At 37.5% G+C, this 27779-nt stretch overlaps 1 protein-coding gene and 1 pseudogene across 1 annotated transcript; both read left to right on the forward strand.

The window, feature by feature from the left end:
- The first annotated feature begins 2620 nt into the window (after positions 1–2620).
- LOC127203339 (vomeronasal type-2 receptor 116-like) lies at positions 2621–4960 on the forward strand (annotated as a pseudogene).
- Positions 4961–10789: 5829 nt separating this feature from the next.
- Positions 10790–27267, forward strand: LOC127202550 (vomeronasal type-2 receptor 116-like). Its single transcript, XM_051161194.1, has 6 exons — positions 10790–11001; positions 20403–20694; positions 21030–21836; positions 23098–23313; positions 24834–24957; positions 26324–27267. Exons 1-6 carry the CDS (start codon positions 10790–10792, stop codon positions 27250–27252), a joined length of 2580 nt encoding a protein of 859 aa, XP_051017151.1. The 3' UTR covers positions 27253–27267.
- The last annotated feature ends 512 nt before the right edge of the window (positions 27268–27779 follow it).

Below are 27779 nucleotides of genomic sequence, written 5' to 3' on the forward strand. Positions count from 1 at the left end.
CTTCCATTATTCGATTAAAGATATTTTCTGGGCTGTGGAGTCAGCTGCCTTCTCTCTCCTCTATCCCTATTATTCTCAAGTTTCGTCTTTTCATGTTGTCTTTTAATTCTTGAATGCTTTGTGTCAGGAACTTTTCAGATTTAGCATTTCCCTGAATGGTTGTTTTCAGTTCTGCGATTGTTTCTTCAAGTCCCGATATTCGTTCTTCCATTTCTTGCAGTCTGTTAGATAAGGCCACCTCTGAGATGCTTGCTTTCTTCTTTGATGCCTCTTGATCACGTTTTTCTTCTGTGTGTTTCTGCATCATAGCTTCCATTTTTATCTTCATGTCTTGAACTGTTTTAATGATTTCCATCATCTGGTTATTTATATTTTTCTGAAATTCTTCAAGTGCCTCTTTATATGACTCTTTTAATCCTTCAGCCCTCTTGTTTGCCTCCTCCTGCATTTGTTTACAGATTTTATTTGTTTCTTCCATTATCATCTTCTTTACTAAGGACTTGAGGTCATTTTCTTGACTATCCATTGCTGTTAGGTTCTCTAGGTTGTTTTCATTGGGAATGTTGGGATCCGGAGATGCCAAACTGTTTTGGTTTTTGTTAGCGTTCTTTTGCTGTCCTCTTGTCATTTTGATGGCTCTGATGTTGGAAGGTATTTTGTAGTGACCTTCGCTGGTTGATAGTGGTTAATTGATGACTGATTATAGGTCAGGTGCTCTTGCCTGTGGGGATCAGGGAGTATTTCCGTGGAACAGGTAGGCGATCTGGTTTCACTCCTGGTGATTTTCCTCTGCACCGTTGGCTCCAGGCTGAGTCAGCCAGAGTAGATATCTGTTTGGACTTTACTGCTGTAATTCAGATCAGCAGTTTTGGGACCTAGAATAAGGTCCGCACACAAACGTTCTGGTTGTGTAAGTTGATCCCTGCTGCCTGTCCTTCCTGTGGCTTTGTAGTCAACACCCCAGGTAGTTCAGATCATCTGGGGGTATAGCTGTCTTTTAGCTCTGTCTCTATACCCTGTAGCAGTGTCCAACCTCTCCCAGAACTATATGCCTGGAGGGACCAAGGTCACTCTTGGTCAGCAATTAGACACTGCAAGCAAGACCCACGTTTCATCTCCCAATAATGTGAGAGTACCTGCCTTGTTGGGGCCAGGAGCCCCAGCTAGGCTCTCTCCACAGCCCTTCTTGTTCTGTCATTTTGTCCTCCAGTTCCCTCTATTCTTCCTCCCACTCTTCCACAAAACTCCCCGAGCTTGGCCTATTGTTTGGCTGTGGGTCTCTGCATCTGTTTCCATCAGCTGCTGGATGAATCTGCTGAGAAGACAGTTATGCTAGGCCCCTTTCTGCAAGCATAGTGGAGTGTCATTAATAGTGACAGGGAATGGATCTCTCCTATGGGGTATGTCTCAAGTTGGGCTGGCCATTTGTTTGACATTTCTTCAATCTTTGCTCCATTTTAATCCCTAGACTTCTTGTAGGCAAGATGAAATTTGAGTTGAAGGTTTTATGTGTGGGTTGGTGTCCCCTTTCCTTAACTGGAAGTCTCACCTGGCTACGGGATGTGATGACTTTAGGTTCTCTAACCCTGCTGCTAGGAGTCTCAGCTATGGTCATCCCCATAGACTCCTGGGAGCCACCTCCATGCCAGAGTTCATCTCCACCAACTTCTGTTCTCTCTCCTGGTCTTCCTCTACCCCGATAACCCCCACATCAGATCCCCATCAGGGTTAGTTTCTATCCATATCCCCTCTCCCACCTAGTTCCCTCCCTACAGATACTTCAGACGACTCTTTTATTTATGCTTCTGTGTAAGATTCAAGCATCCTTCCTTGGACACACCTTGACTTCTTTGGGTCTATGGACCGTAACATGATTATCCTGCACTTTATGTCTAATATCTGTGGGCTTGTTTGGAGCATATGGAATGTAGAAGAGGCCATCATATCCCATTGTGGAGTCACAGAAGGCATTGGCTCACTATGTGGGTGCTTACAAAAAAAATCTGGTTCCTACTTAAGCATAATAGCTGCCCTGTACCAAACTACCATTTATCCAGAATTATTCTTTTGGCCATCTGGCATAAATAATGTTCAACATTCCCTTAATGAATAGGTTTCTCACCTGTATTCCCCATCTCCTTATGCATCCAGAAACCATCGTGCTATGTAGTATCTCAAGAGATTGAAATCAATCTGTAACATAGATCTTAAATTCCTAAAGTATGTTGTGGACCACAAAATTTACATTAAGGAGCCATGTCACAAACCTATCATGAGAATCTTCCATTGAGCACAAATGAATTTTTAAAATCAATAATCACCAATGTATTGTGAAATTGATTTTATAGTTATAGCACTTCTGAGTTATTTGATTAACTTAAGTCTAAAGAACCTGATAGTACTCATTAATTCAGTGTATACAGATGTCTGTATTTTGTATAATGTATCAATGGATTCACTGAACATAGAATAGATAAATTAGGAATAATTTTTATTAATTAGTAGTTGAAAAGACACACCATTACTTCTATTAATGTTATTGTTGAGATTAATCAGGCATATATGTATACTGTTCTAAGAGCATCTCAGGACACCGAAGTGGAAAGATCTGTTTTTCAAGATGAATCTGGGAATAACAGATAAACTCTATGTAAAATGCATCTACAGAACAGAAAATAGGCATGAAGTAATTGATAACAGTAAATATGAGAAGCACATACAAGCACAATGTTGAATATGTAGAGAAAAATCAGAAAGAATTCCACAGCATTAAAGTTTTTGGACAATGAGGTTTTTTATTTATTACTTTGAATATTTTGGATCAAATAATCATTTCCTTTAATACTCAGACAATTTAGTGTTACTTCATGAAAATAGAAAATTTCTACATTTTGAGGTCTTTTAATTTACTGGTTTTAAAATGTGTATATTCAGAATGATTCTACAGACCATCAAAGACTTACTGTGTTTATTTGAGCTTTATAGACATTGGTGGCACTGTAAGTTCATGCACATGCTATATGTGCACATTGTAGCAAACCTGAAGTGTAAACTTCAATCTCCATATGGTTTCAGTTTAAGAGCAATTTCAGAAGTTATAAACAAATTCTGAAGTGTTCAAAACAGAGAATCGTACTTTTCAAAACATGGGAATGAGCTGTATTTATCCTTGAAAATTATGCTTTTAAATCTCTATACAATATTTGACATATTTTATGTACTCCATGATTCTTTTAAAATAATACTTGGGGTCATGGTGACAATGAATTCATGTTGTCTTAGGAAAAAAAAAAAGAAAGAAAGAAAATACATTAGAAACAGAAGTGGATGCCTGGGAGGCACATATCATAAACAAGCATTTACATCTATATGTTAAATAGATCTTTTCTCCATACTAGTTCCTCAACAGTTGCACTTAGTGAGTTTTCAAGTTACCAAGAATCTAATAATTATCATTCTGCACATACCTTCAGGGAATGAACATACTGAAGACTCTAATAAACACCATGAAATAGGCAAATCTGGGGCCAATAACTAAGAACAACACTACAAGGAAGAAAGTTGACAGCACACTGACCTTCTTGTACTGAACTTACATGACCAATTCACTCTTCTAGTGTGTCACAAGGAAGAAGTCCTATAAACAAGTTAGTTTATGGAATTTAATTTTATAAATTATGACTACATACATAGGCAAAGACTGTAACATCAAATCAAAGATATTTTGTACAAAGATGATGAGAATAGAATTGTTCACTTCAGGTCTCAATAAAGACAATATATAGTGTCAACTTTGGATTATTGATTAGGCAGAATTTGGGAACTTGCCCCATTAAGCACAAACTTTCTTGAGGAAAGAAAACTGTGCACCATGTCAAAGAGCTGGTGCAGAAAAGTAGCTTGGGATATAATGCAAACTTGAATAGAGACTCACAATAACTTTCCTTCCTGACCAGATGTGGATAGTTGTGTTAAATGTCCAGAAAGTCACTATGCAAACTCACAGCAGAACATCTGCCTACAGAAATCAGTGACATTTCTAGCCTATGAAGACCCCTTGGGAATGACTCTCACTTGCATGAGCCTTGGCTCCTTTGTACTCACAGCTGGTATTCTTGGTGTCTTTGTGAAGTACCACAACACTCAAGGCCAATAATCAGGCTCTCACATGCATCCTTCTTATCACTCTGATCCTCTGTTTTCTCTATCCCTTGCTTTTCATTGGCCAACCCAACACAGCCACCTGTATCCTGCAGCAGAGCACATTTGGAGTTCTGTTCACAGTGGCTCTCTCCACTGTCTTGGCCAAAACGATGACTGTTGTTCTGGCCTTCAAGGTCACTGTTCCAGGGAGAATGGTGAGGTGGCTCATGCTATCAAAGGCCCCTAACTTCATCATTCCCATCTGCACCCTTGTTCAACTTGGGATCTCTGGAATTTGGATGAGCTCTTCGCCTCCCTTTATAGACTCAGATGCTTACTCTGGACATGGGCACGCCACCCTTGTCTGTAACAAGGGCTCAGCTGTTGCCTTCCACTGTGTCCTGGGATACCTCTGCTCCTTGGCATTTGGGAGCTACATTATGGCTTACCTCTCCATGAACCTGCCTGACACATTCAATGAAGCTAAGTTCTTGACATTTAGCATGTTGCTGTTCTTCAGTGTGTGGGTCACATTCCTGCCTGTCTACCATACCACCAAGGGGAAAGTTATGGTGGCCATGGAAGGCTTTTCTATTTTGGCTTCCAGTGCAGGACTCCTAGGCTGCATCTTTGCCCCCAAGTGCCGCATTATTTTGTTAGGACCAGATAGGAACTCACCTCATGGCATCAGGGTTAAAGCACATTTTAGAGGAAAAGTCCATGTTATAGATTAGTGCTCTTTGTTACGTAAACCTCTTTAATCCCGTTTAACTTCATCCCCAAACCAAAATGTTTATTGGTTCATGGTTTGATGAACTACTTTCTTATTTTCTAATTATTTTATTTAATTTAGAAAGTTGACTTCCACAACAATTAATTTGTTCTATAGTAGTAAAGAGAAAATTAATGAACTGTTTATCTTCTTACCTACTTAGCATTTCATAACTTTCCCTTTAAATCACCAAATGTATTCCTATGTATCCATGTTTCTGGTGCCAATGCTATACTACGGAAGTACATCATGTGTTCTTTTCCTGTGAGCTTTCACTCTCAAGAAAAATACATTTTAATAATTGAATAATATTTTGACATGACAAAAATATTTGAAATTACTTGCATAATAAGATGCACACTTCAGCAGAATGAAGAGCAATTTAAATATTGATTTTATAATCCAAAATGATATATCAGTCAACTGGATACTGCAGCTCACAGATACTTACATGAAGATTCTATTAAATCTATGAAGAATGTCATTTGCTTACTATATCCAGTTCTCCAGATCCTGTACTCACATCTCTGACTATATCTAAAGAGTGATTTGTACACTTCCTGTTCAAAATTACTGACTTTGAATAAATTGGTTTATATTTTTTTCACTTTTAAATCATATATTGTGTGAATTGCACATTTATTAGTATGTACTTCACAATCTTTTGTCATGATTTCGTAAAATGTAAATATCTCTCAGAGAACGACACATTTGAATCGTCTTTTTGTGGACTTTGCATTTGTGTGAATTTGTAAGACTTTCTGTGATGTATGCCTTGTAGATTGTCTCCTGTCACTAATCAGTCTTTTTATACTACATAAGCTGTGGCCTTGGAAGAATAAAGGAAACATTAAATTATGCCAAATTCCATACATAATTTTAATACAAGCAGGATTCTATCTTTGAGACCTGGCTCATCATGATGAAACTTTATTGCTTTTTTCATTCAATATGTTGTGATCATGGTTTTTCCTCCCTCATCTTCTCCATTATTCTTCATATCTGCCTATGCTTCCAAATCCCACACTTCTTTCTGTCTGTTCTTAAAAAAAACAAACAGGAAAAGAAAAAAAAAACCAAATAAATAAATATGAAGATAAGGCATGAGAAATGCATAAAAATATACAAACACACACACACACACACACACACACACACACACACACACACACACTCATTTCCAACCTGAAACACATGCTAGTTCAAAACTAGGGTGAGTAACCAACCTTTGATTTAACTTAAGCGTCACACCAAGAAATGGAAGCCATACCTGACACCGCTTAGGTAATGAGGCACCAGCAAGAAGAGACTTGATAGGCTATGACCATATAGTGGGGGAGGAGGTCCCCCTCGGTCACTGACCTGGGGGACGGGAATAGGGTGAAAGTGGGAGGGAGGGAGGAACGGGAGGATACAAGTGATGGGATAACAACTGAGCTGTAATCTGAATAAATGAATAAAATTAAAATAAAAAAATAATAATTAAAAAGAAGTGACCAGTAGGGAACACACGCTTGGACATAAAATGCCAGCATAAGGTATCTAAAATAATGTTAAGAGCATGAGAGAGAATGCCAAGAATGGACAGTGCAGAGTCAGGGATTGCAGATCCTTGGCACACCAAGCAAATCTGTCAATAAGTGAAAAGACAGGCACCCTTCATAATGAGAAATTATTTTCACCTTTATTTCAGACAGGGGATTAATACATAGAACATGTAAAAAAGAAAACAGCAAAAATTTAACACTCAAAATGTACAAGCTGGCAAATAAAATAATAAACAAATAATTTCACTCCAAATCATCAACAAAAAGTGTGACTAAAACCTGGAAGATAATTTAAAAAATAATATAAATGGCTAACAAATAGATTTTAAAATGCTTCTCAGCTCAGCTATCATAGAAATGCAAATAAACTTACTTTGGGAGGCTCAGCAGATGGTGGCATGGAGAAAAGCACTTTCTGTAAAAACCTGAGGGCCTGATTTATACTTACAGCACATGTTTAAAAGTCTTTGTGTGGATTTATGTAAGCCTTTCATTCTATTTCAGCAGCAGCCGAGTGTAGAGGGATAGCCTTGGCAATGTAGAGGGATAGCCCGGGCTTCTTGGCTGCCAGCTTCAGTGAAGTTTCTGGTTTCAGGAATAAGGAAGAGAGTAATACATGAGAAACACGATAGCCTTTGGCTTCTTCAGGTGTGTGCACTTCTGACAACACCAACAGACACAGATACTTGCATCATACACATACTCAAAACACACAGCCACGCAGCAATTATCAGCACTGATAATCCATTTAGCTATCAAGGGAAATGAAATCCAGACATTTGAACAAAAAAAAATTATAGATCTGGAATTATATTAATCAAAGCAAGAAAGGCTCAGAAAGACAAAGAGCATAGTGTTATGTCTCATAGGTACACCCTTGCCGAATTACATCTGAACTTCTCAGAACTAATGTGAAATAGGCAATTTCAAATACCAAAGTTAGGACTGAGAGTTAAATTAACTAAGTTCTATAGAAAGTGTTCTCTGTTTCTTTAAGAGTAACATGGGGTTGGCACTGTATGTTTAAAATGTGTGATCCATGAAGGCCAACCATGGACGCACTGATGGCGCTCTGTTAATACTTCAACGTGACTTTCTCACGTACTCTGGTGCCTCACATTTGACCATGTCCCCTGGAGGGGGAGGCCTGGTGGCACTCAGAGGAAGGACAGCAGGTAGCCAAGAAGAGACTTGATACCCTATGAGCATATACAGGAGGAGGTAATCCCCCTCAGGAACAGTCATAGGGGAGGGGAATAAGGGGAAAATGGGGGGGGGAGGAATGGGAGGATACAAGGGATGGGATAAACATTGAGATGTAACAAGAATAAATTAATAAATAAAAAAATACTTCCACAAAACACCGAAGAGATTGTACTGTGATATGAGCATTTTATTCTGTCACAACTTTAGGATGCTGAAAACCATGTTGTGTTTTTTTTTTCTGTACATATTTAGTCTGTGAGTGTGTGTATTGAAGAAGCTTGTGGTGTCTGAAGGTCAAGTAAAGTCTCATTAATCCAAGTACTGGGGCTGCAGCCCTTCCTTTTCTATCTGGGCCATGCCACAGCAGGCTTTTTGTAAAATCTTGCGTAACTCCAACAATATGACGTCTAACAATAATGACTTTCGCCATGTTAGTGACATATGCAAACAAGATCTTTACACACAGGAGTCCAAGATATTGGAGCTTAGAGCCTTAAAAGAGCCTTTGGGGAGGCACAAGTTTAAAGTCACCTTGAAAATTACTCAAGATACAGGAAATTCAGGCTATTGTGTCAACCCTAAATATCTTAGTTGTGCTTAGAATATGGAAATCTCTGCACCCCCTGCTCAAAGCAGAGGTATATTTGTGTGGCAGTGCTCACATCAGGAGTTACCTGTTTCCTTTACCCTTGTCAATCAGGTTCTATAATCAAATAAGACTTTGCTTTACACTATGCAATCTGACACTACAACTGAGGTGTTAAGCCTGCAAGTTCTTGTGAAAAAAAAAATAGAAACACCAACACTGGATAATTTAAACTACACACTTTCTGGTTAGGTGAACATAATTTCTAACAGTCAGAAATAAATTCTGATTGCCAGAAACAAGTTAGAATTTTAATTAAAAACTTTCTTTTGTTGTTTTTTGAATCATGATGTAGCCATGACTGCCCTGGACTGGCTTTATAGATTAGGCTGGCCTCTAACTAACAGAGATCTACCTGTCTCTGCCTCCCAAATGCTGGGATTAAAGGCGTGCGCCTCCACTGCCTTATTTGAAATAAAGATGTTATGCTTTTAAAACAGTTCGAGGTAGTTTGTAAGATAGCAACACTGGAAGAATTTAAGAGCGGTTAGAGGTAAGACAGAAGAAAATTAAGTAAATATTTAAATAAAAATAAAATTTGAAAAATAATAGTAAAGACAACAGATACACCACCAATAACTAAACTTCAAATTATTCAGAACAATTAGTGGTTAAAATAAAAAAAATATGGTTAATAGGATAAAGGAAAAATACGCACAGCATATGCCCAAAACATGCTTCACTATACCACAAGAATGTTTCCTCACCTATGTTCATAGCATCTTTATTTATAATAGCATGAATCTGGAAAAAATGTAGATTTCCCTCAACCAAAGAATGGATAAAGAAATTTTGCTACATTTACATAACGTTAACATGTTAACATGAAGCTCAGGGTTGGATAATTGCCCCTCAAAAGTCAGAACTTGAGCCCACCCAACACAGTTAATCTTGACTCTTCAATATATGGGTAGCATTTTGCGATATCTTATTCTTCTATTCCACTATTTCATGAATATCTTTAATCTATACATCATGTTTTCATAACAATATACTTTACATATAAAATGAGTGCTTTTTGTCCAAAAATGCCATGACAAAGTGGTTTACTGCATGCCCGTTGTTAACTCTGATGGGCATCTTTTACTAAAGACTCTTTTTTTTTTTAATTTTGCCAAGAACTTCTTACTCTGCAGACTCAGCACCACATGTACCATATGTCTACACGCAGAGCAGCTTTGTATTGGTTGCCACACAGGCTTTCTGTATGGTCCAGGAAGGCCATGAACTCTGCAGCTTTTGATTATACACAGATTTATCGAAGGTTCCACATATTTTGTCCACTCATTACATGCTAATCTGAAAGAAACAGAGAGCAACAGAAAAGCTACATCTTGGCCAGGTAACACTTCTCATTTCTTGTTTCTTATTGTCACTGTATATGTGCTCCCTGCTCCATCCTTTCCTAGGGAAGTTCATTTATTTGTTGGAGCATCCATTTGTTGTTATAACAAAATGCATGAAACTTTCACTGCCCTAACCTCCTCCTTGGGACTGGGAAATATAGCCCTGATCAGGAGAGCTTCGTAGAGTCCAGTAGGTGAAAGCACATGTTCTGATGCTTTTAAATTATTGTGCTATATAGAGAAAGAAATGTTTTTCAGAAACACTCATGTTCCTAGAAAATTATGTGTGGTGGTTGAACCCAGGCTCCTTTATGTAGGAGTGGATCACAAGGACTCATCTACTCAATGATTTACCAAGGGTGAAAGAGAACAGCAGTAGTCAAGAAGTTCAAACCTCACATTGTAAAGACGAAATTTTATTTCTGCACTGAAATTAAGACTTGTAATTGAGAAATTCAGCAAGATTATTGGTTTTCCCAGAGTGAAAAATAAACTGTGTTGAGTGTGGATATCATATTGGCCTTCAGGCAGACATGTATCAAAGAAGGACATTTTAAGATTCCTATAGTCACTGGAAAGATTAGACTCCCCACTAGCTGTTATTTCTTTGGGAAATCATTTATGACCCACTTATTTTGACTGTGCATGCCTCACATGCTCATTTTCAGGCCTTGCTTCCTGTCACATAGCAGTATGGCATCCAGTGATGTAACATACTTGCACCAGCCAAAATTGTCATATAAAATCATCCTTGCTTCACACCTGTGGCCAAAACAGCCAAACAAAATATGGTCCCTGAGCTTTCGTTTATGTCCCTATCGGCGGAAATCATGGTGACTTCAGCACGAGAAGGATCCTAAAACCTACTATTTTTTCCACTTGTTTTCTAGCCAAATGCAGGGCCTCAGATGCAGAGCCTAAGGGCAGAAAGAGTTCCAGAATCTGCAATGACAGCGGAGGTTTCGAAAAGAGGTCGGGGGTGATTAGTGTGACACTCTTACTCCTTAACTAAGTTAGAAACACAGTTGCTCACAAAGGCATGAGCTAAGTATATATACCTGCTGGACAGCTTGTGACCTGCATCCAGCAGACTTATAGCTGGGCATGCTTATTAACGTGTACTCGTAGAATGTTCTTTTGTACTTTTATTCTCTGGATCCTGCAGATTCCCAACCTTGTGTATACCTATAGCAACGATGAGTGTTATTATAGAATCAAAGAAGATTTTCACCAAGAAGGAGATGTGGTCATTGCTGCATTTTTCCCAATACACACTTTCTACACAGGCAACAAAATTCCACACCCACAAATGACAAACTATTTTAAGGATTTTTACTTACAGTAAGTGCCATTGCTCATTTATTTGTTTTCAGATTTTGGATTTCTTATGATCTAGCTGGTATGCAGACTCAAGCTTGCACTGTCTTTTTTTTCCATCACGTCAAGTCATCTTCCAGTCTCAAATCTTATTTAATTGTATATTCCTGTTCACTTTGTTTTTTCTTTCAAAGGGGATGGGAGAAGTTTTTTGAGTTTGTTTTTTTTTTAAGATTTTTTTTTTTGTTTAGAAATGTGCTAATTTGAATGTTTTGATCTTAGTTTGTCATGCTTTTACCACTGCAGGGTTTCCATGTTATACTTGGTAGGCCTTAAGAGGGAGAATGACTTTATTCATGGTTGACTCAATACTACAGGGCATTCTAGAAGCCTACATGTTTTCCTGGAAAAGAAGGTGATGCCAATGAAAGGAGTTACTCCCGAGTGCCCAATGTGATAGTAGAGTGACAAGTGCTGCCTGTGTAAGATGTCACTGGTTCAGGAGCAGGGCTGTCATAGTTAGTAGTTGGGTACACTTCCTTGCTTTCAAAAGCTTTGCTTTGCATACCTTTGAGTTTCATGTTAAATTCTTTATCTGCAGATCCCATTTTTTCCTGTTAGCTCCATTAATTTCTATTAAGTTTTTCCTCTGTATCACAAATGTGTTCATAAGGCGCATTGACTTTGATGATGGACACTAAGCATTATTTGTGAAGAAGCCATACATAATATCCACCTACATTCCTAAATTTTTTCAAACAGAACACCACACATTAATGCCTATATATTTCTAAATCCTATCTGCTCAGTTTCTGAAATGTTACAGCTATGTCTGTTATGTTTTATAGAACTGACCATTTGCTATTGGAAAACCAATTTGTATACTCTTCCAGGGCAAAGACTATTTTTCACACTCCGTGTTCCTTAGTTGCCTGGTTTTCTTTCTTAGTGTAGGATTTGTGGTCTTTCCCAAGCCCCTGGCATATAGGTAGCTTTTGTCATTGTTAAGTCTGTGTTTAGGCAGTCATGTCTTGATGAATAATATATGAGTAATATATCTAATACTTGGTATGTAAGTGTTTGAAAAAGTACACCACCTTTTGGATTAATTAAGTTTTATCAATCTGTATTTTACTGGTGGAAATGGATGGTTTGGTGTTTTGTGAAAGACAAACAGTTAAGTATAAAACTAAATATATGTAAAGAGGTATGTCTTACATTTCCTCATGATTGAGGTAAACAATAAAAGACACATCTGCCAATTTTGTCAAGCATTACTCAAAGAGATAAGCCCACCTTGGTTTCTTTATCCATGATTCTCTACTCGTAACTACATCTTGATTCTGAGTTTTTCTTTGCACTATTTTCTGTGGCTTCATGATGGATGCTCTTCTTTCTATGATTTGCAGACTTGTGGTCTTTTCTCTGCATATGACAAGAGTGATCCTTGAGTGTTCCTGAAACCTTTTCTGGAGGTCTATCTTTCCTGAATTCATTTATTTAAGAAGGAACTCTTTGATGTCTGCCTTCATATATCCACTGGACTACTTTCATTACCATTTTGTACTGTTCATTGGCAGTCAGGTCTTTGGCTACCTCCTTTTTTTCCCTCAGGGTGATCCATACAGAAATTGTAAGTCACAAGCAGCCCATCAGATAGATATAAGCTTCTTTGATGTGAGGGTCTCACTGAGATGAGTACCACTGTCATTGTCAGCAACATGGTCTTTGATGTGAGGGTATTTGTCAGGGTCTCACTGAGATGAGTACCACTGTCATTGTCAGCAACATGGTCTTTGATGTGAGGGTATTTGTCAGGGTCTCACTGAGATGAGTACCACTGTCATTGTCAGCAACCTGGGGATTCTCATACCATTCATCCCAAACTGTCATTTACAGAAGTGGATGTGCCCCGCCTTCTACTGCATTCACCTTCATTAGCAATTCACACCTTTGTGAACTGATTTATCTCTGATTAGAATAGCAAAATATTAAATTATAGAATATTAGTTTTGCATGTAATGTAATTTAGTAAGTATATTTAATATCTCTTCTGATTTTCAGTGAACATTATATGATACAGGAATTCCTTAGAAATCACATAAGATATTCTCAAATTTCTAAATTTTCCTACTGACGTGTTTTTTACATTCTGCTATCATTATCATCCCACTGAAAATACTGGACAAGTTCATTAATCAAATATTTATTCTGAGTCATTGCAATCTAATATTTTGGTTTCTTTCATCCTTTCCTCCAATTTCTTAAGTATTTCATATTGATAAAATCCTTAATAATAATGCATGTTGAAATAACATCTATCACTTTAAAAACAGTAGTCAAAATAAAATTCGAACCAATATATGGGGTACTGATTTTTAATTCATTGCATTTATAGAATGTGGAATGTATAAGTAACAACATTTATATATTTGGGTGTCCCTGGTTCTGATTGCAATTGATTATTGACTCCATAAATCACGCTTTTGCTTTTCTCTTTCCTTTTGATCCTGGCCAGAACCAAAGTATGCTTTCTGTAGTACTTTGGTCTTTCTTTCTCTTTCTCCAATGCCATTCTCCCTGCTATGTAGCCCATACTCCATCTGTGTTTGGCCTTTATGTAATTTTAACTCAAGCTACATGGCTTACTTCCTGTTCTTCTATTTGTGGACAAATGAATTGAACTAGAAATGATCATAATGAGTGAGTTAACCCAGAAGCAGAAAGAGTCACATGGTATATACTCACTTATATCTGGACACTAGCCCAAGGGGCATGTCCCATGAAAGTCTTCACTTATCAGGAAAGTGTGACAGAGGGGAGGACATCTATTGGGACTTTAGGTGAGAGAAGCATGGGAGGATGGGGAAATAGAAGGATGCAGAGGGTTCTAGAAACCTACAAGAAAAACATTATTACAGGAGGATTTGGGCCCGGGGTTCCATTCAAACTATGGCACCAGCCAAGGACTATATGTGCAGTGTACATCAAACCCCAGATCTAGCCAATGGACAGGACATTCTCCAAAGCTGAGTGCAGAGTGTGGACTGATTTTCACATGAACTCTGGTGCCCCATATTTGACCACGTTCCCTTGATGGGGAGGAGGCCTGGTGGCACTCAGAGGAAGGATAGCAGGCTACCAAGAAGAGACTTGATACCCTATGAGCATATACAGGGGGAGAAGGTCCCCCTCAGTCACATACATAGGTGAGAGGAGTATGGGGAAAGTGGGAGGGAGGGAGGAATGGGAGGATATAAGGGATGGGATAACTATCGAGATGTAATATGAATGAATTAATAAAGAGGAAAAAAGATTCAAAAAATAGACTCAAAAAAAAAACTGGTCAGAAGATATAGGAAATGTCACTCATCAAAGTGAAAGTCTATGAAGAGGACATTGTACTTTTTTTTGTTTTTGCTTATTTTTAAATTTTTAAAAATAATTCACATTAAATCCCAATTGTTGCCAACTCATATGTATCTTTCCACCCTACATATTCCCTCCTGCAGTCATCTGACTTGGGGTGGGGCTCCTCCCCCACCTTCTGACCACAACCTATCAGGCCTCTTCAGGACACGTGCATCCTCTTCCTCTGTGGACCTGCACGGCCACCTTGTGATATGGTGGAGCATCTTTTTGGCATAAGTCCTCTTCTGGGTGAGACTGAAGGATATTCCCTTAGTATATCAAGTAGTATAGCTGGGTCTTGAGGTGGAACTATTCCCAATTTCATGAGAAGCCTCCAGAATGATTTCCGAAGTGGTTGTAGAAGTCTGCGTGCCCATCAGCAATGGAGGAGTGGTCCCTTTGTTACGCATCCTATTCAGCATGTGCCGTCACTAAAGTGTTTTGATCTTAGCCATTCTGACAGGTCTAAGATGAAATATCAGAGTCATTTTCACTTGCATTTCCCCGAGGACTAAAGGTATTGGGCATTTCTTTAAATGCTTCTTGGCCATTAGAGATTCCTCTGTTGAGAATTATCTGTTTAGCTCTGTACCCCAAATTTAATAGTTTTTTTTTTTTTGGTTTGTTGTTTAATTTCTTGAGTTCTTTATATATTTGGATATTAGCCTTTTGTCAGATGTAAGACTGGTGAAGATCTTTTCACATTCTGTAGGCTGCCATTTTGTCCCATTGATAGTGTCCTTTGCTTTACAGAAAGTTTTCAGTTTCATGAATTCCCGTTTACTAATTGTTGATCTTAGTTCCCGAGCCTCTTGGTATTCTGTTCAGAAAGCTGTCTCCTGTGCCTATCAATTCAAGACTATTCTCTGCTTTCTCTTTTATCATATTTAGATGATCATGTTTTATGTTGAGGTGTTTTTCACCTACTTTTACTTGAGTTTTGTGCAGGGTGATAACTATGCCTTTATATCCATTCTTCTTCATGCAAACACGCAGTTTTTCCATGGTAACGCTCTGCCGTCTTTGTGGAAAATCAAGTGTATGTAGCTGTGTGCGTTCATTTGTGGGCCTCAGTTCAAGTCTATTGATCAACACATCTGTTTTTATGCCAACATGATGCAGTATTTATTACTATTGCTCTGAAGTACAGCTTGAAACTGGGGATGATGAGCCCATTAGAAGTTCTCTTATTGTGTTGGATTCCTTTAGCCATTCTAGGTTTTTATTTTCTGTATAAAATTGAGAGTTGCTCTTTCAAGGTTTGTAAACAGTTGTGTTGGAATGTTGATTGGAGTTGTGCTGATTCTCTAGATTGCTTTAGGTAAGATGGCTTTTTTTTTTTTTTAACTGTGTTAACCCAGCATGAGAGATCTTTTCCATTTTATGATGTCTTCTTCAATTTCTTTCACCAGAGACCTGAAGTTCTTGTCATATAGGTCTTTTACTTGCTTGGTTGGAGTTACACCAAGGTATTTTATATTATTTGTGGCTATTGTGAAGGGTATTGTTTCCCTAGTATTGTTCACAGCCCATTTGTCACTTGTGTTAAGAGGGGTTGCTGATTTTTTTGAGTTAATTTTGTATCCAGCACTTTACTGAAGGTGTTTATCAGCTGTAGGAGTTCTCTTGGACAAATTTTGTGGTCACTTACGCACACTATTATATCTCTGGGACTAGCAATACTTTGACTTTTTCCTTTTCAAATTTCAACCCCTTGATCTCCTTTAGTTGTCTTTTTGCTATAGTTAAATCTTCAAGTACTATATTGAATAGATATGGACAGAGTGGGCATCTTTGTTTTGTCCCTGACCTTATTGGAATTGTTCTAAATATGTCTCCATTTTTTTTATTTCAAATAACATTGACACCATTATTGTCAAATGAAATGAATGTAAAATAATGAGTATAATGGTAAATTTCAATTCAAACACACACACATAACAAGAATCATTAAATGTTTACTAAACTACAATGTCAGATTAGATAAACAGGCAAATTTAACTACGTTGTCCACAAAACATCCAATTTAAACATAAAATCACTAAGTTAAAAGCAACAATTTGGCCAGGTGGTGACACACACACACATAATCTCTGCATTTGATATCTCTCCATTCAATTTGATGTTGGATATTGACTTGCTGTATATATGCTTTTATTGTGTATCTATGGGCCTTGTATCCCTCTTCTCTCCAAGATTTTGACATGAAGATGTGTTAGATTTTGTAAAAGATTTTTCAGCATCTAAAGAGATGATGATTGTGAGTTTTTTATTTCAGTTTGTTTAAATGTATATTACATTGATGGATTTTCATATACTGACCCATCCCTGCAGCCCTTGGAAGAAGCCTACTTGATCATGGTGGATGATATTTTTATTGTGTTCTTGGACTTTATTGAGTAATTTTTGTATCAATGTTCATGAGGAAAATTTGTCTGAAATTCTCTTTGATGCGTCTTTGTGTAGTTTAAGTGTCAGGATGATGATGGACTCATAAAATGAGTTTGTCAAGGTTGCTTATGTTTCTACTTTGTGAAATAGTTTAAGGAGTATTGGCATTAGCTCTTTGGACATCTGGTAGAATGTTGTGCTCAAACCATCTGGCATTGGACTATTTTCTGTTGACAGACTTTTAAGGATTGATTCTATTTTAATGCTTATAGTACTATTTAAGTTGTTTACCTGATCTTGATTTCACAATGGTAAGTATTATCTATCAAAAAATAATCCATTTCTAATTTTTTGGAGTCCGGGCTCTTGAAGTAATACCTGATGGTTATTTGCATTTCTTCAGTGTCTGTTGTTATGTTGCTTTTTCATTGTTGATTTTTAAAAAATTTGTTACTGACTCTCTGTCTTTCAGTTAGTTTAACTAAGGGTTTGTCTATCTTATTGATTTGTCTCAAAGAGCCAGCTCTTGGTTTTGTTGAGTCTTTGTACCATTGTCTTTGTTTGTAATTTATTGATTTCAGTCCAGAGTTTGATTGTTTCCTGATGTCTTCTATTCTTGGATGTGTTTGCTTCTTTTTGTTCTATAGCTTTCATGTATGCTTTTAAATTGCTAGTATTAGATCTCTTGAATTACCTTGTGAAGGCACTCTCTGCTGAATAATTTCCTCTTAGAACTGATTTCATTGTGTGGTATTAGTTTTGGTATGTTGTGCCTAAATTTTCATTGAGTTCTAGAAAGTCTTTAATGTCTTTCTCTATTTCTTCCTTGACAAGTTGGTCATTGAGTCGAGTTGTTCAGTTTCTATAGATTTGTAGGTTTTCTGTTGTTTCTATTACTATTGAACCCAAGCTTTAATCTATACTGCTCTGATAAGATACAGGGTGCTTTTCAATTTTCTTGTATGTGTTGAGACTTTCTTTGTGTTCAGTTTTAAAGAAGACTCCCTAATGTTCTGAGAAGAATTTTCTTTCTTTCTTTTTTTTAATGTTCTGCTGTGTTTGGGTGAAGTACTCTGTAAATATCTGTTAGGTCTGTTTGCCTCATAACGTCTGTTAGTTTCATTGTTTCTCTGTTTAGTTTCTGTCTGGGTTACCTATCTATTGGAAAGAGTGGGTTATTGAAGTCTCCTACTACTAAGGTATATGGTTTGATGTGTGATTTAAGCTTCAGTAATGTTTATTTTACAGATGTGCATCTCCTCACATTTGAGTCAAAGGCATTCAAAATTGAGATGTCATCTTAGTGTATTTTTTCTTTGACAAGTATGGAGTGTTCTTCCCCATTTCTTTTGATTAATTTTGGTTGAAAGTCTATTTTTCTAGGTATTAGAATGGTTACTTCAGCTTGCTTTTTGGGGTCCATTTTCTTGGAAAATGTTTTTACAGATCTTTCCTCTGAGGTAATGTCTATCTTTGTTGCTGAGGTATATTTTTTGTATGCAGCCAAATGATGGATCTTGTTTTCAAATACAGGCTACTAGCATGTTTTTACTATTAATTGTGGAATTGAGTTCATTAATGTTGAGAGATATTGTTGACAAATGGTTTGATTATGGTCATAATAGTGTGTTTGTCTGTGTTTGTCTTTCTCTGTCTGCTCTCTCTCTCTCTCTCTCTCTCTCTCTCTCTCTCTCTCTCTCTCTCTCTCTGTGTGTGTGTGTGTGTTTCCTTTCTTTTCTTTTTGGTGCTGTGAAATTATTTCCCATGTTTCCTTGAGTGGTAATAACATTTTTGTTTTGGAGTTTTCCTAGTAGTAGCTTCTGGAGAATTGGATTTGTGCATACGTATTGTTTAACTTTGTTTTTTGTCATAGAATATCTAGTTTTCTCCATCTCTGTTGATTGAATGTTTGCTGAGTGTAGTAGTCTGGCCTAGAATCCGTGGGCTCTTAGAGATTGCAAAACATCTTTCCATACCCTTCTGGCTTTTAAGGTCTCTTTTGAGAAGTCTGGTTTAATTCTAGTAAGTCTGCTTGCATATGGTATTTGACCTTTTCCCCTTGATGCCTTTAATATTCTTTCTTTGTTCTGCACACTTAGTGTTTTGATTATTATATGGTAGGAAGATTTTCTTTTTTGGTTCAACATGTTTGATTTTCTGTAAGCTTCTTGTACATTTATAGGTGTCTTACTCTTAAGTTAGTGATATTTTCTTCTATTGTATTTTCTGGAACTTTGAGCTAGAAATTTTCTTCTTCTATTGCTATTATTCTTAGGTTTGTTCTTTTCATACTGTAATACATTTTTAGGTCTTGGACAGTTTTATTGATTTCTTTTTCTTGTTTAATTGTGCTTTCCTGTATTTCTTTAAGGAATTTATTAGTTTCCTCTTAGGGTGCCTCTACCTGTTTGATTGTATTTTCCTGTATTTCTTTAGGGGATTTCTTCATTTCCTCTTGAAAGGCTTTTATCGTCTGTATAAAATTGGATGTAAGGGCATTTTCTTGTGCTTTGCATTGTATTAGAATGTCCTGGGCTTGTAGTAAGATATCCAGTTCCTGCTTGTGCCATGTTGCCCTAGCTCTTTTTGTTTCTCTTCTTACACTGTCCTTTAGGCATATGATTGATCTTGTATTTGCAGTCCTCTAGTAATTCAGGCAGATTTGTGGGCCAGAAAATGGAGGTCCTTGTGTTTCCAGATAGCAACAGGCCTCTGAGAATACAGGTAGTGCTGTGGGTCAAGCGCAAACAAGGGCCAGACATGGCATAGCTCACCACTGCTGGACATGCAAAGGGGAACCCAGCAGGCTGGGGTATGGGGTGTAGGTGTCTCACCTGTCTGTAGCTGGTGGTAGCATGCCTCAGGAGGCTCAGACTGAGATCTGGGCTAGAAATGGGGTGCACAGAGAAGGGGCCAGGGGTCTTCAAAGCTAGGTTTGCTGATATGAAAAGGCAGCCAGGGAATTGTGGAGGGAGGACTCTCACATGATGGTCCATGACTTTAACTAGCCTCTAGGGAATGTAGGAAGAGCTTGGTCCAGGAGATAGAGCTCAGAGGGAACAAGGTGTATCTCACTGCTGCTGGGCTTGCCCAGTGGGAATCTGCAGGTAGGGGTCTGGGGAGTAGGCAGTCTCTCGTGTCTGTCTCCAGTGGCAGTAGGCTTCTGCGGATGCAGGCCGAACTGTCTCTATTAAAACATTTAAAATACATAATATCTATGAGGGTAAACAAGAAAAGTTTTTTTTTTCTCCTGGGGAAAATGAGTGGATTAATCTAGGATTATTGCTTTTTATAGTTGTAGAAGGTAAAAGATCAAGATGAATGCACCAGGAAATATGATGTTTTGTGAGGCTCTTTTCAGATTCACGGGCAGAAGTTTTAGTGTACCTAACATAGAAGATAATATAAAGTGAGCTCTCGCGGGACTGACTAAATGAGGGTCATATCTATAGCATCTCATCTTAATCTAATGAGAAAACAAAGTCATTAATTCCAGTAATATAAGGGGAATATTAAATGTGGATAAAGAGAAAGAGTAATATTTGGACTAAAAAACTCAGCACACTAAACCTGAAGCTTTGTGTAGTCTACCTTCTTCCTGTGCTTTTATGCCGTCAATGCAGGTATAAGTTTAAGAACTATCAACTTCTCCTGGCACTTATGTTTGCAATCGAAGAAATCAACAGGAATCCTCATCTTTTACCCAACACATCTCTGGGATTTGATTTCTATAACATTCCATACAATGACATACAAATTTTGATGAATGTTTTTGTTTGGCTCACAGGGCTGAGCAATCCCTTTTGTAATTACAACTGTAGAAAAAAGAGCAAGTCAGCAGCTGTTCTCACAGGGACATCATGGACAACATCTGCCCATATTGGGACACTGTTGCAACTCTACAAATTCCCACAAGTAAGTCAGAGGGTGTGAAAAAAGGGAACTAGATCTGCTTTTTGGACATTTCAGATATCTGCAGTGGTAAAAGAGGGACACTTAAGTTTCTCAAGTATCAACGAAAAGGACAATTAGTGGTAATATACAGGAAGGAGAGAGTGGACCAGAAAATGATGATTCTCAAAGTGGAAGAATTGTCATTAATTTACTGTAGATACCAGACATAGAAAATTGACTTTAAAACCAAGATGAGCCCACCTTCACCCCAATTGTTACCATACACTGCTTTAGGGCTGAAATTATGTTTAATGCCAGTGCCCTTCCTTTTGTTTTCTATCCTTTTGTCTCTTCAGCTTACATTTGGGCCTTTTGATCCCGCACTGAGTGACCGCAGTCAGTTTAGCTTTCTCTATCAGATGGCTCCCAAGGACACGTCTCTTTCACTTGCCATGGTTTCTTTGATGCTTCGTTTCAGCTGGAACTGGGTTGGTCTGATTTTTCCAGATGACCACAGAGGGATTCAGATTCTATCAGATTTAAGAGAAAAGATGGAGAGTAATAAAATCTGCACAGCTTTTGTTGAAATGATCCCACGCACCCGGAACTCATTTTCCAAAAACTATTGGAAAAATATAGAGAAGGTCCAAGAATCATTGGCCAATGTCATCATCATTTTTGGTGACATTGATTCTTTACAAGGTTTAATGCGAGCTATAGGACAACAGTTTACAAGGTGGAAAGTATGGGTCATGAACTCTGAGTGGGATGTTACAAACCATGCTGATTATTTCCTGTTAGACTCATTCCATGGGAGTTTCATTTTTTCACACCACCATGAGCAGATTGTTGGGCTTATAGATTTTATCCGAACAGTTAACCCTTACAAATACCCAGAAGACAACTATCTTCCTAAGTTGTGGTTTTTGTTTTTCAAGTGTTCGTTTTCTCAACTTGATTGTAAACTTTTAGAGAACTGTGAACCCAATGCTTCCTTGGAACTATTACCTAGACACATCTTTAATGTCGCTATGAGTGAGGAGAGTTATCACATATACAGTGCTGTGTATGCTGTGGCACACAGTCTCCATGTGATGAGTCTTCAGCAAGTACAAATGCAACCACATGCAAATGCTGAAGAAATGTTTTTTTCCTCCAGGCAGGTAATAGTCTTTGATCTGAATTCTAATATTAGCAATGTGACACTTTGAGAATCTGAAAATGGATTATTTTAGGTAGTCTACATTTCCATATATTTTGTTAAAATCCTTGGACAGTCTGTGATCATTAGGTTACTCAGATATCAAGGCAGATCCAATTATGAGTATTGCTGAAGAATCAAGTTCAATTGACAAGCAGAAAATGTTTTTAGTCAATATCAAGTTTGTGTCACAAATAACCTTACCATCTTCTCATGGTAATGGCCTCCAAAAGAAAATATTATAATTTTCTCATACATTCCTGAAAGAATTAAGAGGAGGTAGATTTCTTCTCATAGATTTTTATCTATTTATGCCGTGTGACTCTTAGGCACTTTAAACATTCATTTCAGAGTGAATAATTCATTTTTTCATTAATTAATTTACTTTATATCCTGATCACAACTTCCCCTCCCTTTCTTCCTCGCAGTTTCACATTCACACACCCCATACCCACACGCCCCCATTGTTTTATCTTCAGAGAAGGGAAGGCATCTTATGGAGCAGCTATCTCTCATGGCATGGGTATCAAATTGGGTCAGCATTCATTGGCCATTCCCTGCTCCATCCTTATTCATGACATCTTGTAGAGAGGACGAATTATGGTCTAAGGTTTTGTGACTGGGTTGGTGTCCTCATCCCGCCATTGGAAGTCCTGCCTGGCTATAGGAGGTAGGCATTTAACATTCTGTATTTTCTATTCCTAGTAGTCTTGGATAAGGTAACCTTCACAGATTCTTGGGAATTTCTATTGTCCTATGTTTCTAGCTCACCCCAGAAATTCTCTCTGCCCAATCGTGGTTCTCCTTTTCAGTTCTCACTACCTGCAGAGGATGATGTAGATCTTTACTCCAATCAATGACATATCTCATTACAACATGGTAGTAGTACCCAAACGATCCCTTTGATTACAGTTTAGGCATCAGTAAGTTCATCTTACACACTAAGCTTCTGAATGAAGTCTGAAAGTAAGTAAGTACATGTGATTCACTACTGATATCATGAAGATTTGCTTGAAGCAACAGCAACTGATATATTACCTGTTCTTGGTCCTGATTTTCCTCTTGTGGCATCCCATTCACTGAGGCTCCATTGCTCCACTATATTGACAACTACGTTAATATTGTATTTTACACCCAGATTAAAAACAGTAAGAGACATTCCATAGCACAGCTCTTTACCACCTCTTTGGCCCACTTTAACACAGGTCAATGCATCCTTTCAGCTTCACCGTTTCCTGCAAAAGACTCATGCTGGAAATAACATTGATTTAAAGTGGAAACAGAAGTTGAATGTGGAGTGTGACATCCTGAACTTCTGGAATTTTCCAAAGGGTCTTGGACTAAAGGTGAAAGTAGGAACCTTTTCTCCAAATGCTCCCCAGGGTCAACAGTTATTATTATCTGAGCAGATGATACAATGGCCAGAAGTTTTTTCAGAGGTGGGTTATATATTATCTCAATAACTGAAGTTATGCCAATAACAAATGTAGGTTTCTCATTGCAACGAACTTTTATTTCTCACTCCAGGGCATGGACATAAAGCTACTTGTGGGAAATAGCAAAACGTTTCTACCAGTAAAGGGTATTTTCTCACTCCTGATTATAATAAACAGAAGTGTGTTGTTTTAAACAGGTTTCCTAATGTTCATTCACATATAGATTAGTTTTTGTCAGTTTGACATAAATTAGGGACATTTAGGAAAAGAGAACCTCATTCTTCAAAATATTTCACAGGTCATCCTGTAAGGTAATTCACTTAATTTAGGATTTATATTATAAAACCATGTAATAGTGTGTTTGTTGTGGTGGTTAAATACCATGTCCAAAGATGTCTATTGTAAGAAAGGGTTTATTTTGGCTTATGGTTCTGTTGTTGTGCGAATCAATTATGGCCATGCCAGCAAGTGGCAGCCATAAAGAAAGGAACAGAAACCTGAGATATAATGTCTCCATAAACACACAGGAAATAGAGAAAGAACAAGGGAATTTCATAAGGCTTAGAGAGTTTCAAATTTTAGAGCCTTTGAAATATCTGCTCCAACAAGTCTGTATTTCCTAATATTCCAATAACTCTTCAAGTAGCACCTGTACCTACGAGGAACATTTTTCATTTAAGCCACCAGATAGTGTCTGTATTAGTAGTCATTCATTGTCACTAAGGAAATCACAGATTCATTTTTGATTCCTTGCTTACAATTTCTAGTCCACCATCAGTTATCCTTTTCCTCCTAAGCCTCTAGAAAGGAACAATGCTTTGGTGTGTATGTTTGTATATCACTGACTTTTCTGGCTGCTGCAAGTATATACATAACTAAAGTAACTTAAGAAAGCATTTATTTGGTCTGATAGTTTGACGATGCAGACCGTTATTTTTGCAAATGCATGGGGGTGTCTGATGATATCACACCCCCCATGCAGAAATTGGGTAGCAATGAATGTAATTGCTCATCTCTTTCTTCTTTTCACTCATTTTGAGACAACAGCCAATGGAACTGTGACATTCAATCTTAGAATGAACTGTTTAATCTCAGGTAAAATTCTCTGTGAAATCCCTCACAGAAATGCCCCAAAATTTCTTTCTGTGATGATTCTAAAGTCTGTCAACTTGATGAGCAAGACTGATAATCATGACAGAAGTAAGAGCTTCTCAGTCATTTAGCAGTGAGTACAAAAACAGGTTCAGTCTGGAAGATCCAATTACTTTCCTAGCTCATGTCGCCAATGATTTGACTTCCTTACACTTGTCCTTACCTCATTAAGATTCAAAATTCTCCACCACTGTGAAAATTGTCAGATGAATTATTAAACACATGCACCTGTTTTGCCTGGAGCCTCTTAGCACCATTTCTGCATTGGTAGACATAACATTTTCAAATTAATTGTATGATATTTTGAAACTGTATTACTGGATTTTCTCTGAAACACTGAGCATTAGATAATTTGATTTCTTTCTTCTGAGGTTCCTCAGTCTGTATGCAGTCAGAGCTGTCAGCCTGGATCCAGGAAGGTCATCAAGGAAGGAGAACCTCTCTGCTGCTTTTATTGTACCCCTTGCCCAGAAAATGAGATTTCTAATGAGACAGGTAAATGCAAGTTTAGCATAGGGAAAGTCTAATCAAATGAAAATTTCTGTAGGAAAACATACACAGGGCCTTTTCATATGCGTTTAGTAAGAGATGGAGTTATATATGTGAAGAAATCATTACAAAGTAGAAAATAAATGGAAAATAGACACTTTTAAAAATAAATAAGAAAATATCAGAGTCTGGAAGATTAGCATAATAGTCCTGAGATAGGTTTATTTTATAAATATAGTTTGAGGAAAGAAGAAAACATAAATGAGATATATAAAGATAAATTTTATTCTGCTATAACAGAGTCAATAATCTGTTAGTATGACTAATCAACAACATAATACTGAAAGTCTGGTGATTGATTCTGATTTTAAGAAATCTACAACATTTTGATATAAAATTTGATATAGACAAGTCAATGTGCAAAGTTTTAAAATTCTAGGTGAAGTTTTTTAAAAAATTCAAGATCAGAGTAGCAAACATCTGATGTTTGAAGTTCTAAAACTACTTCAGTGGTTCTATTTATGAGAACATAGAACATTTCTCAAAATGCTATGAAAACAGTTTCCCTAGAGCACTTTTCAAACTTTTAAAAATGTAATAATGTTTTCCACTAAAGCTCCAGTAGAGAATTAATAGAAGTAAGAAACACAAAAATTTTATGGAAGTAAGTAAGTTTAGGACTATTTCGTGAACAGCATTGTATGAAAGAATATCAAAAGGCATTCTTCCTTTTCTATGGAATTCACAATCAAATTCATAATAGAGCTGTACTATTACGGGGGGGACTTATATCACTGACCAAATAGATTTATGCAACATAATGCAGTAATCCAAAAGAGACACTCCCAAATAAGGCAAAGAATTTAAACAAAAAGCTTGTCACTAGAAAGAAGGTGCATTGTATGAGAAGCAAATGATAGCTGATGACTACTGAAAGAGGTATGCCACTTTTCTTTAGTGATATGCATTCAGAAATGGCACCCACTTTCAGTAGGTTCCCTCCACCCTTGTACACTGTAGTAACACTTAATGGACTTAGTGGGTATTAAAATGTAAAAGGAAGAGGTAGAAAGCACATTGAGTTGAAGAGGAAACATGAGGGCAGCAGAGGGAAATAGTAGGAGTGAAAAAAAGCAATATATTAGGTCCTAGCACATTATATATGCATGTATAAATATTGAATAAAATATATAATACCAATGAGATAGGCTGAATACATTTGGAATAATTCCTGATTTCGTGTGTGTTTCCTTGTCTCCAAGAAACAATGTAAGTGAAGTTCTTTAACAGACCTGTGATCAGGTATTGAGAAGTGCCATTCAAGGAAAGGGGTCACCTCAGCATAAATTCAGTCACGTTTCTTTCTGTCTAGATGTGGATCAGTGTACGAAGTGTCCAGAAAGTCACTATGCGAACACAGAGAAGAATCACTGCCTCCAGAAAGCTGTGAGTTTTCTATCCCATGAAGACCCTTTGGGGATGGCTCTTACCACAATAGCCCTGTGCTTTTCCCTTTTCACAGCCATGGTTCTTGGTGTCTTTGTGAAGCATAGGCACACTCCCATTGTCAAGGCCAATAATAGAACCCTCAGTTACATACTGCTTATCACACTCTGTATATGCTTCCTTTGCTCCTTGCTGTTCATTGGCCAGCCCAACAGAGCCACCTGTATACTGCAGCAAACCCTATTTGGAGGTGCATTCACCATGGCTCTTGCTACTGTCTTGGCCAAAGCTATTACTGTGGTTATTGCCTTCCGGGTTAGTTTTCCAAGGAAAGTGATGAGGTGGCTAATGGTATTAAACGCCCCAAACTTCATAATTCCCATCTGCACCTTGATCCAACTTGTGTTATATGGAATATGGATGTCAACCTCTCCTCCCTTTATTGACCAAGATGCTCATGCAGAACATGGACACATCATCATTGTGTGCAACAAGGGCTCAGCAGTTGCCTTCCACTGTGTCCTGGGATGTTTGTGTTCCTTGGCATTTGGAAGTTTCATCATGGCTTTCTTGTCCAGAAATCTTCCTGACACATTCAATGAAGCCAAATTCCTCTCATTCAGTATGCTGGTATTCTTTTGTGTATGGGTCACATTCCTTCCTGTCTACCACAGCACAAAGGGGAAAGTCATGGTGGCCATGGAAGTCTTGTCTATCTTGGCCTCCAGTGCAGCACTCCTTGGTTTCATCTTTGCCCCTAAGTGCTATATTATTCTGTTCAGACCAGAGAAGAATACACTGTACCATATCAGGAACAAAACATATTCCAGAATTAGTAAATCCCTCAAGACCTAGTTCAAAAAATATACTTAGTTCCTAGCTTAAAATTTAAAATATAAGAATTAAAGTTGCTTATTCATCATTCTCTGTGCCACACAAATATAGTATGTATTTGATTCTATCAGCTAACATTTCTTCATTTAATTATGTATGATTGTTCCTTTTTTATTTTATTATGTTTCTTTTCTAACATATACATTTATATTATAACACATGAATAAAATAAACTACATACAGCAGGAAGAACCATGAGATAATCATGTAAGTTTTACATTCATAGTGACTTAGTATTTGTATTTGTCAAACTTAAAGAAAAGATATTTCCTATCTTGTTGGGTCTAAATTAAAATTTCAAGGTGGATGCTGGAAGAGTGAGCAAAGCATTTCACATCTCACTATCTGGGACACTTCTGCACAGTTCTACCAGGAAACTCTCAATCTCTAGTCTCCAGTCTCAGGCACCCAGACTTTGGTACCAATCCATTTTTGTTCTTTTCAAGCATAAACCTGTCAGGGAACAAAAGATGAGTACTCCTTGTTTC

Source organism: Acomys russatus, chromosome 19, assembly GCF_903995435.1.
Source record: "Acomys russatus chromosome 19, mAcoRus1.1, whole genome shotgun sequence".
NCBI classification, from domain to species: domain Eukaryota; kingdom Metazoa; phylum Chordata; class Mammalia; order Rodentia; family Muridae; genus Acomys; species Acomys russatus.

What these genes read in the sequence shown, in the direction of transcription:
- LOC127202550 (XM_051161194.1), top strand. Translation starts at nt 10,790, where the DNA reads ATGTTCTTTTGTACTTTTATTCTCTGGATCCTGCAGATTCCCAACCTT. An exon ending in AACTCTACAAATTCCCACAA is followed by an intron (nt 20,695 to 21,029) that starts GTAAGTCAGAGG and finishes TTGTCTCTTCAG; the next exon opens with CTTACATTTGGGCCTTTTGA. An exon ending in GGCCAGAAGTTTTTTCAGAG is followed by an intron (nt 23,314 to 24,833) that starts GTGGGTTATATA and finishes CTTTCTTCTGAG; the next exon opens with GTTCCTCAGTCTGTATGCAG.